General features: G+C 40.0%; 1 protein-coding gene and 1 long non-coding RNA gene across 4 annotated transcripts in view; one reads left to right on the top strand and one right to left on the bottom strand.

The window, feature by feature from the left end:
* Nucleotides 1-16,543, bottom strand: part of LOC123372052 — a 228,038-nt gene that overhangs the window by 82,134 nt on the left and 129,361 nt on the right. The window lies entirely within an intron of this gene.
* LOC123372049 (hedgehog interacting protein) overlaps nt 7,297-16,543 on the top strand; it is a 95,604-nt gene continuing 86,357 nt past the window's right edge. For all 3 annotated transcript variants that reach the window (XM_045020011.1, XM_045020010.1, XM_045020012.1), the window contains exons 1-2: nt 7,297-8,000; nt 14,961-15,156. In XM_045020011.1, coding sequence (XP_044875946.1) covers nt 7,734-8,000; nt 14,961-15,156 — 463 coding nt within the window. In that variant the 5' untranslated portion in view covers nt 7,297-7,733. The remainder of the gene's footprint in view (nt 8,001-14,960; nt 15,157-16,543) is intronic.

Here is a 16,543-nt window from a genome sequence, read left to right on the forward strand (position 1 = left end):
CTAGTTTGTGGAAGCAACCTTTTCCCTTATGGAACACAGTATAAGGCAGATCAAAATTAGGTCTGGAGCTCACTGATTCTCCCAGCTGGTTTTATTGCTGCCAAGAATGCAGCCTTCAAGGACAGATGGGACAGTGAATATTCTCCTAAAGGTTTAGACAAAGATTCCATTAATTTGGTAACAACTAGAGCTAGTAGTTGTTGGTAGGTTTACACACAGGAGGAAAGGTGTGAATCATTCCTTTCACAAATCACTTCACTATAAGATCTATGAACAAAGAAGATACTTAGATGGAGACATAAGCTGATATGGACGTCGGATGAACTTTGAGTGAACTTAAGACCAAGCCACACTTTAAAGATAAAATAAAATAATAAAACAATAATAATACATAGCCCAGGATAGGAGAAACAGTAGCAGATGCAGAACCATCTGTTTCTGGACAGTCCTAATAAAAAACATTTCCAGTTTATTGCATAAGTTTCCCTTGTAGATAGCCTGTGACTTTGCAAAAGAATATGCTGCACCTTCTTAGTGCGCTCATGGTTCAAATCTCTAAAGGTTTCCTGATTCATGCAGTCAGCTATGACAGGAATTCTAAAAGAGCCAGAACTCAAACTGGAGGCTCTACTGCCTGGACTAGAAGGACAAGGTACAAGAAATGACATGCCCAATCAGGCGATATCCACAAACCTGGTGTCCTGTTTTATCTTCTTAATTATTTTCAAAAGTCAGAGATAAATGCATTGAATAATACCTTGCTTTAGTCCAGCAGAAAAATATCACTTAGGGAACCAACAACTCTTCCTCATCTGGAGCAGAAGTGATGACAGTTCATGTTCACTTTTGTTGTAAATAAGTGAGCAGTATATCCATGAAAAAATGTTCCAACTTCTGCGTCTATCATTTACTATTCCTGTTGGACATGGATTCCACTGCACATCATCTGCAAGGACCTTTCCTGGAAAATGTACAGCAACAGGAAAGATCTGATAATGGATGTAGCACTTCCAGAATTGAACTGCTTCTTGACGTAACAGACTGCAATGAGCTTTTCCCTGTTGTTTGATGTAATGCATGTCAGTAGTGCCATCTGTCAGAACTTGGATTATTTTCTAGCCAGTGTGCGGAAGAAAGGATTTGAAAACCAGGTGAACTGCCCTTAACTACAGAATTTTATACACAGCCTGGCTTCTGTAAGCTTTCAAATTCTTTATATAATCAGGTGATTGATTTAAGCACCCCATCCTATCCCTTGAGGCATATATTACAATTACTATCAAATGTTCTTAAGGATGAGCTGTTCTGCCCTATAGTTCTTTCCATATGTAAGGGAATCCCTAATTTCCCAAGGAATGGTCACTGCAGACTAGATATTGTCTAACTGAGGTAAGTAGACTGTCCTTAACCCCTGCTGCAGGGGCTTTGTCCTGAGTCTGGCAAACAAAGTGATTTAAATGTGCAAGAGGCCATGAATCCTAGCAACCTAAAGAAAAATACTATTCTTTGTTATTTGTATTGCAGCAGTGTTTACAGGCCCCAACAAAAATTGGAACCTCACTGTGCTAGATGCTATACAAACACAAGAAATAGACTGTATTCTCGGTATAGGACTTCATTCTGGGTATTAATTAAATGCGATAGACTATCTCCAGAAATCTGTCCTGTCATGGACATGCTGTACCTGTCGTGGAGTCAATGGTGGCTCTCATAAAAGATGTCTTTGGGTTGGTATACATGTTGATTTGTCAGACCCACTAACTGAAACATATTTTAATAAGAGAGCACGATATATTGTTTGCAGAGAAACATGTACTCCTTGGCTGATTGGTGGTTTTTATCAGTCAGTCAGTCAGTCAAATATGGCTATGAATCCTCTGTTGCAAATCGGCTTCCACTTCCATCAAGCACTTGATGAAGATTCATGGAGCCATTAGTAGTCCAAAACAGTGCACTTTGTTCTAATAGTGGTCCTTTCTGATACAAAATCTTAGATACTTCCCGCATATCCTGCCAGATATGTGGAAATATGCATCTTTGAGTTTGAGAGCCCAAAAACCAATCCTCTAGTTCTAGGAGGGGATTATAGAAGCTAACATCACTTTCATGAGTTTGAATCTGCAGACTCACTTCAGTTTTCTTAAGTCCTTCATACTGAACAGTAAGTCTGACTGACACAATCAACTACTGGGACAGAATAACTCTCCACATTTAACAACAATGCAGGCTCAACTAACTACCCTGCTGCTAACAAAACAAAAAGCTAATTGGAAAATGCAATTATGTGATTATTTACAATAAGTTAATATGAATATGCTTGATGAAGGGAGGAGCAAAGGGAGTTCCAACTGTCTTGCGTGTGGCAGTTGGAAGGAACTGAAGGCAACGGAACTGAAGATTATTATATAAACTCACACTGCTTGTTCTGTTCCAGGGGGAACATGTGTGCCGCTCCAGCAAGTACAGCTTTCCAGAGGGTTTTCACTTCAAAATCAAGGGCATTTATATGCCCCAGAAACTGGCAATCTGTATAGACACTTGTTGGAGAAACACTGTTCTAAGTGACAGCAGCATGTTCCCCAAGAGTGCTCTAGGCACCAAGAAATCAATGAAGTATTATGGAAGCCTCCAGAGTTAGATTATTTTGACACAGCTGAGTAGATAGGTAGCAATTCTAAAGTTTCCAGTGTTTTAAGATAGGGACATCTTTCTTTAAAAGTTTTAATAAACTTTTTTTAGGAGATTGAGAATTGTGTTTAGCCAGAGGACTTATCTGTCTGATATGTAACAGGGGGAGAGGGAGCAGAGGTTTAACTCAATGGCATCCTCTGTTGGACACTGCCAAAGATACAATTTGACGGGCAAGTGGTTCTATGTTTCTATCATATCTTACACTTTAAATTGTAATTCTCTCAAGCTGGTTTCCAAGATGTATATTTTGAGGTCAAGCTCATGTCCCGCCTTATACCTCAGTTTCCCCATCTATAAAATGGGGATAATGATATTGACCTCCTTTGTAAAGTGCTAGATAAGAGCTAGATATTATCATTATTAATAATAATGATTTGTCAGATTAACGTAACTCTTCAACTCTATGCATATTTATAAATATTTTGGAATATGTATTATTCACATAATGGAAAAGAGCTGAAAGGCTAATAGATCAGTGCACATTCAAGGTAGGTTAATATTGAAATACTCTATCAAGATGACTGCTAAAAAGTGCCCTGGCTACTCACTCCCACATGCTTCAAATGTCTCACATATATTACATATCTTGGACCAGCTAGGATTTTATGTTGCTAATGGAAGTAGGATCTTTTTAGAGGCAGTACTTGCGAGACTTTGATGGTGTTGGTTGACACAAGGATTTCATTTGGTGTAGTGCTGGCATGGCTAAGATGGAAATATATCAAAATGGTGATGGCCACCATAGCTTTCTCTACATGATGGAGTAATGTGCTTTAGAGATGTGTTAGTTCTAAAACACACTAATGTGTTGTGCATTAATTAGCTTGTGTAGACCCTGATGGTTTGCACTAAAGGTTCCCTAGTGTGCTTTAATATAGTATTCTTTCAAACATTAAAGTCACCGGAATCTATTGAACCGATTAAGGTTCAATGTTAGTGTGCATTACTCACCATGTAGACAAGCCCTGTTTCAGAGGTAGGTCAGGTTGTCAAGGCACTTGGATAGATTCATCCTAGCTGACATAGAGAAGCTCACTGCACTCCAATGAGGATTCGACTGCCACCTCCATGGATGTTTCATGCTGGGAAAGTGCAGCTTTAGTACCCAGAAAGAAATTCAGTGCTGGCTGCAGCAGGGTATTTGCCGGATTGATAACTTTACTCAACGGAGTTTCTAGCAGCAACAATAATTATTAATCAATGAATTTATACTGCCACATTGTAACAAGGAGGTAAGGCAGCATCTGAAGTAATGGACTCTCAGACCTCTTAGGCCTTTAAAGATTACAGGTGAGAGCCTGTGCTGCATCTCTTAAATATACTTGTGCTTTGGAACTGAGACATTTTTTGAAGTGGAAACCTGATTATAGTATTTTAATAAGCTTAATAATTAATTTAATGTATTTATAATCCTGAACTTTAAGATCTGTGGGGCAAAGCCCATGTTCTTGTATTTATTTGTATAATGACCAGCACAATGGGGGCCTAAACCTGATTTGAGCCTCTGGGTTCTACTGGAGTATGAATATGAAATAATAAAGTAGATTTGAAAGACACTGGTACAAAGGAAGACAATCTAGTGGTATACTTCATTTGGGGGAAATGAAAGTTTGTCTTCCATTGTTAAAAAAGTGAAGATCCAGGGAAAGATGGCGTAAAGTCTGAGCTATTTATACAATACCCAGTGTGGTGATTTCCTGCTCTTACCAAATGTTTAATTCTAACTGAATGAGTAAGGAGTGCATTTTAGTGCAACAGTGGAAAAGAAATGTACTGTTGTCGGAAACCAACCAGGAAGAATCAGCTGTGAAAACAGCTAAAAGACTGTTACACAAGGCTGTTTCTTTTGGTTCATACCCCTTCTTCGCATTTTTGGCACAGGGGAATACCACAGCACATGGGTGCCAAAACAATCCAGCACAGGCACTGATGGAAAGAGGACCAAAACCCTGCTACCAATGAGGCGAGACGTTTTGCAGCCAGAGGGATGGGAACTCCTCCGAGAGGAAATGGCCGACAATCAGAGGAAGTGGCACTAGAGTACAACAGGTCAGCCAAAGACCTACTGGGCCTGGAGACAGGCACTCCTGTGAGTCTCTATCCATTTGAGAGACACCAGAAGGAATGGACTAAAGTGGTTGTGAGTAGTGCAGTGACACCAAGATCATACAAGATGATTATGCAAGAGGGACAAGTAATCTGAAGGAACAGGAGACACTTATGAGCCAGGAGATACAACACCCAGAGAAAGCCTACAGAAATATAGAGATTATCACAGAACAGAGAGACAGAGGACAATCTGGAGGCCAACTCCACAGACAAATAGTTTGCTAGACTCGGAGACAGGTGACAGGAGGAGAGAGAAAGGCGGTGTGATTGCCTGTTGAGGAGCTCAGCTACCTCATAGACAATGGAGCCAGCTGAGTGTGATAAAGGAAAGACTCCAACATAGTATGTGCTAACAACCTCTGCTGAAGGCACATGGGGGGTGCAGGCCTGGGTGTCAATTATTTGTTTTTAATGTTTATATTAAAATGTTTGTAAAACAAAATGGTGTCTCACAATTAGGGTCCTATGCAAATCACGATTTCATGGAGGGCATGGAAATCACAAAAATGCCCCCAAACTGCAATTTTTAAAATATTACCTTAGAGTGCTGTGCACATGCCTGTGTAGAAGACCAGACTGCTGTGCACAAACTTAGACAATGTCAAGGATGGAATGAATTACCGGCAAGCTTAGTCAGTTACAAAGGGGGAATGAATGTCACCTGCAAACTTAATCAGTATTCTGCAGACACACTGACTAAGTTTGTTGATGAAATTCATTTCATTATTAAAATTTACTAAGTTTGCTAGTTAAATTCATTCTGTGCATATTTTGTGAAATTCAATACTTTTCCATTTACACTGTAATTAATTTTATTTTAAAAATAGTGATTTCCACGAGGCCCTAATCATGATCAGTGGAACTGGAGTCCATATTCCATGCTGGGACTGTTATGAACAGGACACTTGGGGAACTGGAGAACAGGTGCAGTAACCAGGAAGCAACTCAACCACATGAACAGAGCAGTACCCGGAGTTTAATAAAGTTCCTCTTGTTCAACTTAACCTTTATTTAACTTCACTCTGTGTTAATGAAACAGGACCTGTAACTGTTATACGTGCTGCTCAAACTCTGTGGCAGGTGAGAGTGTTCACAACTCGATGGGGAGCCTGTGGTAGTGTATACTGGCCAAAAGTATTTAGGAAGCACTGCCTTGAAGAAAGAAGACTAAGGGAAGAGGCACTATTTTTTACATTTCTCAATCTATGGACCCGATCTTGCCCTCATTACTCAGGCCTAATGAGTTCAGTTGATACTGTTTAAGGGTTTGGTTCAATATTTTTTCACCACAGGAACTCTGTTTCAGCACAGACTGTAGTGTGTAACTGAGCAAATACACACGTGCATGCCCTTTGCAGAAGGGATTCGGAACACATCCTATGCTGTACTCTGAGGCTGAAATGTGTAGAAAGGATACCTTTTCATTCTATTGATCCCAGCACAGCTTCCCTGTGCACAGCCCAAGAATGAGAATCGTGCCCAACTGCAACTATTTGCTCCTAATGAACAGAGGGTATATTTCCACTTGGGGTGGGGGGATGCAATTCCCATATGGAGCTAGCTTTCAGGGAGCTAGTATGCTAAAAATTGAATGTAGCAGTGGGACCAGGCTAGCTGCCCAGAGCATTAACCCACTGCTGGATGGGCTAGCCACCCTCCTAGACACATACTCAGAGTAGCTAGTCCCTGGGCTTGCAGTGCTGCAGCTACCATTTTTAGCTCTCTGACTCCATGAGAGTTAGCTTAAGCATGGGAAGATTCCCCTCCAGCTGGGAATCACCCTTTCTTCTCTCCTCGCCCCCTCCCCCCCCCCCCAGCTCCAAGTGTCCACTTCCTCTCAAGTTCATTAGGAGCACACTCTGCCTCAGGAAACCACTTCAATTTGACAGATGGGAAACTGAGGCACAGAGCAGCACAGTGATGTGCCCACAGTCACACAGTGAGTCAGTGGCACATCTGGGAACAAAATCCTAGTTTTGTGTCTCCCCTGCACTGAAAGCTAGACGAGTTCTCCTCGGGGGATAAGAAAAAGCTAGAGCTACCTGGCTCCTGGTGGCTCTGTGCAGGCATAGGGAGTTGGAGAGGGTGGAGCCCCCAGGGACAGGACCCAGCAGCGGTTAGATGTGGGATGCAGGTTGTCCCCGTGCTGTTGCACTAGGATGTGTTGGGGTCCGGCTGGGCGTTTGCCTGGGCGGCTGGTGCAGCAGGAGCAGCCAGACTCGCTGTCTCCCCCGTGGCAACGTAGGGGGCTGGGGTCAAAAATCAACAGGCTCCGGCTCTAGCCCAGAGCGCTCGGCGGCACCGCAACTGCTGCCCCGGCAGCCCGCAGCCAGCCTGAGCCCTCCCCTCTCGCGCACGCCCACCCCGTCCCTGTCCGGTCCCCCTGCGCGCGCGCGCGCGCGCGCTTTCCCCAGTGCCTCTCGGTGACGTGAAGGGGCGCGCGGTGGCAGCACCTCCCCGCGCGCTGCTTAAAAAGAAGAAAAGAGGGAGCGAAACATGAGAGCCGTAGTGAGCTGCAGCCACCGCCGGCCGCGGAGGAGACATCACCCCAGCCAGGCGGCTGCTACTGTCCTACCTAGAGAACATCCTTTCTATGGGACAAGTGAACTGCTGCTGCCGCCGCCGCCGCCTCACACTGCAGCAGGGGGGGACCCCTTGGCCCAGCTCTCACCACCAGGGCGCAACAGCACCAATTACTAAATCTGTGTCACTTGCACCATTTTAGCCCCACAACTCCTGAGCATCCTCCCGCTAAGCCGGTTTTGGGGGAGCGAGAGGAGTTCTTTGCCCTTTAGATTTTTTTTTTATCACCATCACTCTCCAGCCCTCCCCCCGTTTTGGGGGTGCTGATTCCCTGCTTTGAAGTGCAAAAAGAAAATCAGTCGGGCGGGGGGGAGGTTTGGTTTGGTTTTTTCACTCACACGGTCCAAGGCATGATGCTGAAGATGCTCCCGTTTAAACTGCTGCTGGTGGCCGTGGTTCTGTGCTTCTTTGAGGGGGATGCAAAGTTTGGGGAGAGTGGAGCAAGGAGGAGAAAGTGCCTGAATGGTAACCCACCGAGGCGCCTGAAAAAGCGAGACAGGAGGATGATGTTCCTGGAGCCTGCCAGCGGAGGGGAGATGATGTGTCGTGGCTTGTACCCTCGCCTGTCCTGCTGCTCCAGGACTGACAGTCAGGGGCTGCTGCACATTGAGACTAAGGTAGGCACCACATGAGGCTTTTTGCATGGATGCAAACTCACTGCTAACCTGCTGGGTGGTGTCTGGTTTGATCTAGCAACATGGGTTTGACCATTACTGGTTGGGAGGGTGGAGTGGTCTCATAAAATGGAAGCGTTAAAGCTATTCTGGTTTATTTCCTTGAGAGTTACATAGACCTCGCTCCAGAGCTGTTCATCCGAAGGTAGGCTTAGTCAGTTGGGGAGGTATTTTTAAAAGAAAGTTCTCTCTCTCTTACAACGAAGAGTTTTTACAAATTTGCGAGTTTCCGTGAGATCTTACAAATCTCACTAATTCAGATCGTCCCATCTTGCTCAAATCAGCAGCTCGGTGCACTGCTGCATGTTTATTGGCAGTGCCCTTTTCTCACGAAACATGGACTTCAGCTACAAGGACTCTGTGCTGAGGGGATGGCTTGAGAAGAAGGAAGACTTGAATGACTTTTTTGGATTAAGTTTGTGCATTGGCAGCAGTGAAACTGTGAATTAACTTAACGGTGGTTTCCGGTTTATTTTTCTGGGGGTAAAAAAGCATGTACAATGTTCTCCACGTGTTTGGTCAGTAAAGGATTTGGATAGTAGATGGTGCTGGTGCATCTGAGCTTAGTGATCTCTAGTCAAGGCTCTTGTGTTACACATGATTACCTGTATCAGCTGAAAGGGACTCCACTCTTATTGATTCTCACACAGAATGGCATGAGATATTTGCCTTTTCACACTGTGTGACAATGCATATGCCTAATTTTAAAACTGAGTTGCTTGAAAAGAAGTATCTCACTGGAATTTTAAAATATTTAATTTATGCTTCCTTTAGTAGCTTAATTTCTATTTATTAATGTGTTTGTGATTTCTCTAAGTTGTTCATATATAATTCCGCAGGATCTTATTGGATAAGCAGGGCAATGAGATTAAGTGTGTACACAGAGAGGGAAATTCCTGAATAATGTCATTAAGAATCACTGCACGTGAAATAAACAATCAGGTGTCTTCTCCTCCCCTTCACCCCCCCCCCCCCCAGTTTAGGTTTAATTAAGAATTCCTCAGTTACAACACTGTAGTTGTCAAGGTCTGAGAGACTCTTGGAAAACTTGTGTTTCAGTCTTGCTGGCCCAAGCATAATAAAAAAAAATACCCAGCCTGAATCGAATTTTTATGCTCAGTTCACGGTAGATTTCACTCCATTCTCATGTAAACAGCTTCTACGAATCAACATATGTGTCTGGGTGGTATCTCTCACTTTGTTTTGTAACAAAAAGCCATATTGCATCATTTAATTTGCTCAAGTCATGCAAATAGGAAAAAATCAATAGGACAAAAAGGGGTCGACTTATCCTCCTCCCCACTAAACTGCTGCCCACACACAGAGTCCTGTTGCTTATGGCAAAAGAATAACAACAACACCATTGTGTTTGTTAGTTGGTTCACTAATGGGTGAAACTGGAGAACATCATTCTCCTTCAGTCCCCAGCTCTGTCCAAATGTTCATGCCTTTTGAGGGAGCATTTGTCCTACCCCCTCTATTCCCAGATGAGTGAGAACAGTCTTACTGCAGGTTTTCAGCTGCAGCTCTCTCTTTATTCTTACCATATGCAGCAGTAGTTTGAGATTCAGGGCAGATATATTTCTTCATGCTGTCCAGAGACAGTGTCATTAAGCTCCTGTGTGGTAATTCAATTAAACTACAAAATAACTACATTCAGATAACCTTAAAAGCCTAATTGAAGTGCACAAAAGTCAGACTAAGGACTGGAAAATATGTCCTTAACTCACCCTGTTTGTAATATATAGGTATTGCAGCACATATGTTACATGAGATCACCCACTGTTTGTAGACCCTTGGTGAATTAAAGATGGAATTAAGACAATTTTGAATTTCCTAGCTATTGTAGGGTTTTGTCCCTTCGTGTTATTTGAATATATCTTTTGTTTAATTTTTGTTTTGTATATAGTAATAAATCCTTGAAGTGTATCAAGTTTCAAAACAATATACCATAACATCTATTTCTAAGCATTAAAACTTACTTTATAAATATAGATTTATACTTTTTAGTGGATATTATTCTAAAAGGTTTTAAAGCCACATTATTTATCCATTAAATGTCAATGGTTACAGCTATCTTAAATCTGTTTTATCATGTAAATATCTATTTAGACAATTTTCCAAAGTACATGTCATTTATACTTGGTATAAGTAGTGACCATTCCACAAGAGACATTACAGTATCATGCAAAACACTTGGAGGGAACTTTATAAAAATTGGGGGGTTGACACTATATTACACAAGGGCTCCAAAAACTGGACACTAAGCAGGTCTTTAATCTGATATAGAGTCATATTAATCCACAGGATTGAGTGTCCATGATATTAATAGGAATCTGAACATTAGCTTTTTCTAGAGCAATTTGAGCTTGCTCAGCAGGCATTTTCAATTTCAGATTAGCTTCTTGGTTAAGATGCTGTGTGTCAGCCCTGGGACAATTTTATGATCAAATTATTGATCTGTCTTTATGACGACAATACTTCCAGTCCCTTAAGCATAGCAAAGCAGCAATAAAGGGCACTGCTTTAATAAACAGACAAAATTAGACTGTCTCTAGTAATATTTTTGCATAATGTTGGCATTTAACTCTGTCTTCCAGCTTTCTAGAATATTCCCATTTTATCACTAGGTTCACTAAAGCCAGAATCAAATATTGTGACACCAGAGTTTTTGAAGGTTTGCGTATAGCCAGATAGGCACAGAAGTCCTCTCTACCTTGGATGGTTTCACAGCCAAGGCTGTCAAGGAATGGGTGAAAAGTAATTGTTTTCAAGTGTGCCCTTTTACAATCATTTGTTTGCTCTGGCTCTTTCATGAACAAAGGCTATTGTTGAACACATCCAACTAAACAAATAACTCATCTTGGGGTCCCTTTAACAGCTGCCTTGGTACAATGATCTATTTACATATAAGCCTAAAATTGAAACTGAACTCTTTAATGACATAATCCAGCACTATAGTACAGAAGAAACATATGTTCAACCCAACAGCTGAACAACCTTGTAGGCATATGATTTTTAGAAATAATTGCTTGTATACCAAATACAGTTTAATTAAACAACTTAATTCACTGTCATATATTTTCACTGTTATCATCAAACCCACACTGTTTTTTGTCAAATAAAATAAACACAGGGTAAGCAAAACAGATTGCTATATTACATTTATAGAATTTCAGTCTCTTGTGTCTTTCTGTTTCTCTCTTTTCACTATTTTTGCTGTTGATAAACCAGCCTGGTAAGCTGTACTTTTCTGTATTCCAGTATTTATCTTACCTTTCTTCTACCAGTCTTACTTTCCTGTGGCTAGAAATTAAAGGATGATCTTACAGATGTTGTAAATTAGTCAGCAGCAGACAATCATTACTATGCATGCCGCAATAATGTTTGGAAGTTTGACATGTTTTCCACAGCAAACCACTGCAAATTTGATGGTTTCACATATAACTTTTAAAAATTGATACAGGAAATTAGTTTGCATTTCTTTAAGAGACCAAAGATATTGTCAGTTTTAAAGGTAAAGGTCATTATTATATGTTCACCAAAAATACTGTGTTCTAAACAGTGTTTCAGCCTTGGGCTAAATCTGTTTAATTGACTTCAGTAAGGCTATTGATTTATTGAAACCAAAGCTAGAATGATGATTCTATCTACCTTCAAATAGGTATTTCTACTGCAGACCTCACACAGAGCAAAGTTTTACCATCCTACTATGCTCAAATAGCATGAAACTTAACATAAAAATATTGTACTTGATTTTCAGATAATTTATTGAGTCCCATTACCTAATCTTTTGATTAGTTATTATATGACCAAGACACATTCCAAAAATTGAGAGCGGGATTAAATTCCTCCGACTAAAATCAAACCCCTTGTGGATGGCAGCTGGTCAGGAGGATTAGGATCCTTTTATTTTAGCTTTAGCTATTAAAATGGAGTCAAGCGTTTTTTACTTGACTATAACTGGGCAATTAAATGCATTTTCCACAAGGAAAAATAAATTAGCTTTTGACTTTTTGTATTTTTTCTCATCATGTGCACTGGTACCTTCCAATAGAACTATGGCAATATGCCTGCATCAGTTGTGGGGTTAATTCAGTAAACAAACTCAATATTTACCTCTTTGATTATTGTCCTATGCTTCATATACCACTACCACCAACGTATCCCAGTACTTGGATGAGATTAGCTTAGAGATGAAGACAGGTGATTCTAGTGGACAGAAGAAAGCACTTTGAAGAGTCTGCAAACATGGTGTAGTTTCCTTGGTGGTAAATACACACTCAGAATAGGGCAATTCAATCCATAGATTAAGAGTGCTCCTGGATTCCTCACTGATGCTAAGCTCTCACATGTCAGCATCCACAAGTTGTCTAACCTCTGTGGTTGGCTAGGAGACTCTGTTCCATCATGGTGAACAACGGCCTGGTCTTTGTTATATAGGCCTTTGTCACTTCACATATGGACTACAGCAATGCAATATACCTAGGCATGAAGCCATCAGCCTGAAGGAAATTCCAACTGGTACAGAATGTGTACTCAGCAGCATGGGCTACCATGCGCACATAAGACCTATCCTCCACTGGTTTCCTATAGAAGAAAATGAAGTTCAAGATCATGGTTGTTATCTTCAAGGCCCTCAATGACCTGGGTTCAGCATATCTAAAAGGATCAGCTAAAATTCCTGGATGAAGACCATGGCTGACAACTCTGCTCCTCAGGCATAATGAAACTTTCTACTATAAAGGCAAAGATCATCTGTGCAGGAAACTGAGCTTTCTCGGGGATTAGTCTGAGACTGGAACCAACAGGAGGAACTAAGGGCCAACATTAATCTCACCACCTTCTACTCCAAGTGCAAGGTGCGCTTCAGCTTTACCTTCTCTCATACAAACGCGTATCAGTGTGTACACTTAAAAAACAAAACAACCCCATACCAAAACAAAACACTACACCGCACACACAATTTTCTTATTGTGGAAAGGACAAGAGAGAGAGCCAACTACACGTGACAGATGTTAGTCATGTCGCTTAATGCACTGCTAGAGGGCACTCAGATACTATGATGATGATGTTGGCAATATAAGAACTGTACAGAATAGACTATTTAGGGTCTGATCCTGCAGACTCAAACCAGAAAAACTCTGAAATTAATGAGGATTCTACCAGAGAAGGCAGGCCAAGTACTGTTCTACTTACTGACATTAGTGGGTCCAATTAAAGCCAATGGGACTACTTTGAGTGGCTGCTGCACATGGAAGGGCTGAATAGGGCATGATTAATTTCATTTTCCTGAAGAGGGTCTGGCTTTCAAAAGTTTGAGAAATGCTTAATTCAAAAATAAAAAAAATGTAGATTTATTCAGAATTAGGATTGCTGCAATTAATATTTTGTATGTGATTTTTAAAATGCCATATTGTTGCTAATATTTTGTCTGCCAGATTTAAAACAATAAAAAAGCACTCTCAGATATTTGGGAGCAAAGTTATGTGATTCTCATTCAGAAATAAAGTGATGAGTTCAAAATTATATTACTGGCCTTAGGCATTCTAGATGATTGATGAGCTGTGGAACAGTAATTATGAGTCAAATTATGGGCCAAAAATCTCCATGCAAGTTAAATTATTTGATTTACCTAGGGTAATTTAGCAATATTACTGCATGTTTTCTGAAAGGAACTAATCAATGTTGTTACAGTAGAATGAAACATCACAGAGTCCTTCACAGTGTGAAAAACAGTAATATCAAATCCACTCTGAGATCTGAGAACTTGCACAGTAGAAGAAAGGTTGTATAAAATGTTTGTAGCATCACTATTTAAAAAATATGTATATTAGAATTGTTTATAATTATGCTAAATCAGTAATAATGAGATGCTGTGCTTTATGTTCTGATAAGGCCTGATCCAGCTCACAATAGCTTCAGTGAATGCTGGATTGAGCCGTAATGTAATTTTGGGTTGAGAGATCGAAAAGCAAACCCTTAGTATCCTGTGGTTTACAATTAGTTATGAAGTGCATAATATTACAGACTAATAGTGAAGAATGTGCTTTCTCTTAACATTTATTTTTCATGGTATGCTGACATTGCACTCCCCAAGCTCGTGTTTACTTATACAAATTATCAAGCCTGGTGTAGTGCTTAAGTATTAAGGACAAAGTTAAAATTGAATAATAGGACAAACTGTATGTTAAGGAAAAATTCATATTTTCTATTTCATATAAACAGAAATTACTGAAAAGCTAAGGTTTTCTCTACCAACAGTTTACATTGGCATATGTATGAATATAATTGCATTTAAAAGCAGAAAACTCAGAGGAATCCCTTGAGAATTCCACCATAGGAGGTTCAATAGTAGGCTCACAGTACAATCCAAAGCCTGCATATTTTATAAATACCTGGAGATTGTTTTTCTAATGTGTTCTGACTTTAGAAATTTAGTTTTAAATCTTTAGGTAACTCTTAATCTGAGCCTCTTATGCAAGTAATTTAGACTTGGAAGTTGTATTTTTCAGCATCACCTATAAGAGAAGTGGACATAGGGCCTGTTCCTGCAGCCCTTGCTTATACCAGTAATTCTTATTTATGTGAGTATTCCCACTGATCAAGAATTACTCACACAATTAAGAGATTGCAGGCTTGAGTAGTGGGAGTAAATTAATTTTCATTTGGAAAGAGAAGCACTTGTTAGTACTCTAAAATCTGATGATTTATTGCACGTGATTCTCTTTCATAGTATTAATTTTTCATTTAGCATGGTGACTTAAAATATGGCACATTTTACTGATTCATAACTGTACTGGTTACATTAGCATGATTTACTTACATTATTTCAAAGAATCTTTTTGTATAAGACAGGGAAGTAGGTCATGTGTTTATTTGTCTCTGGTTTGTGGCTTGCAGATATTTTCTGTTACCAACAACACAGAATGTGTGAAGCTACTGGAAGAAATCAAATGTGCACACTGCTCACCACATGCTCAGAATCTATTCCATTCACCTGAGAAAGGGGAAGCATCTGAAAGAGAACTAGCTCTTCCCTTCCTGTGCAAAGACTATTGTAAAGAATTCTATTATACTTGCAGAGGTCAAATACCAGGTAAAAACTATAGCAAAATAATGGACTAAAAAAAGATGTCTAAATTTAAATGCTCTCTATTGCTTAAGAAATCTGGGATCAGATTCTGCAGTCCTCCATCGGGAAAACCCCAGAGATATTAAGAACTGTAGAATCAGGACCATGAAGGTAGATCTTTCCTATTTAAGTGAATATTTGGGTTTTTTCTTCCCAGCCTCCTCTTGAATTTCTAGAAAAAACAGTGACATATGTTATAACTTTTCAAATCACCAGAATAAGTTATTCTCTGTATTGAAATTTCACTTAGTTCACCCAAAGCATAAAAACAATTAGCCAACCATAATAAAGCTCTTCTAACTGATACATTGCTTTTAAAGTGAAAGAAAAGAGAAGCTGTAGTATAGTGTAGGTAGTATAAAGATGTTGAATATTTAAGGTGTCCTTTTCTGGTTTGGTAATCACATACATTATTGTTTTTAAACATATGCACCAGAATTGAAAGCCCACTGAAATCAGTGGGAGTCCTTCCACTGACTTCAATGCCCTTTGAATCAGTTCCATGATGCTGTTAACAACATGGGACCAAATCCCGCTCTTAACTGACCCTGAAGGGCCCTGCCATAGTCACTGGGTTTACCTTGGCATAACTGAAAGCGGAATTTGGCTCATGGTGCCTGTAGCCATCACATAAATGTCATCTTTACACAAGATTGGCAAGATGCCCTGCAAAGGTAGTTGCATTTTAAATAAGTTAAAATATTGTCTTAAAAGATTATTATGTTAAACAACATCATCAGTAATTACAGGACTAAAACATTTATCTAATTATGATTGCCCTTTCTTCAACTGTTCCTCTCTCCTTATCCAAACACTGTTGACACCACAGAAAAAAGTTGAACTAGTGGGATTTTTTTGAGTAGTGAAATTTAAAATAAAATAATGTAGTTCTGAGTTAGGTAAGATCATGACAAACTTGCGAATAATCATTTATAACATGAACAGTTCTGTAAAACTGTAACATAAAACATCAGAGCTGTGTAATAGGTATGGCTTTAAGTGGGCAATGCTTTTATTGCTTATGTACAGTATGTACTTTGTTTTCTTTGAACTCCCAGGGGCACGGGACTTTTCTGTAGTGTTCTCTTATTGACTTGCAAAAACATTTTGAATAGAGTTGATTTTTCCCTTTGGTGTGGTTTAACATGTATCTAAACCCATTCAAATATGAAAATATTATTATTGTCTTTATAAACTACAGAGATGTTTCTAAGGCTTTCTTAAACCAGCTGTTTCTTGCTCTTTATCACATTCCCCAGAGCAAAGCAGAATAGATCATAGTTGCCAAGACTGCCTGCTGAGCAGAGATAACAGAGTAGATACTGTAAACGTTTGGCCCATCCTGGAAGCC

Source organism: Mauremys mutica, chromosome 5 (assembly GCF_020497125.1).
Source record: "Mauremys mutica isolate MM-2020 ecotype Southern chromosome 5, ASM2049712v1, whole genome shotgun sequence".
In the NCBI taxonomy this organism is placed as follows: Eukaryota; Metazoa; Chordata; order Testudines; family Geoemydidae; genus Mauremys; species Mauremys mutica.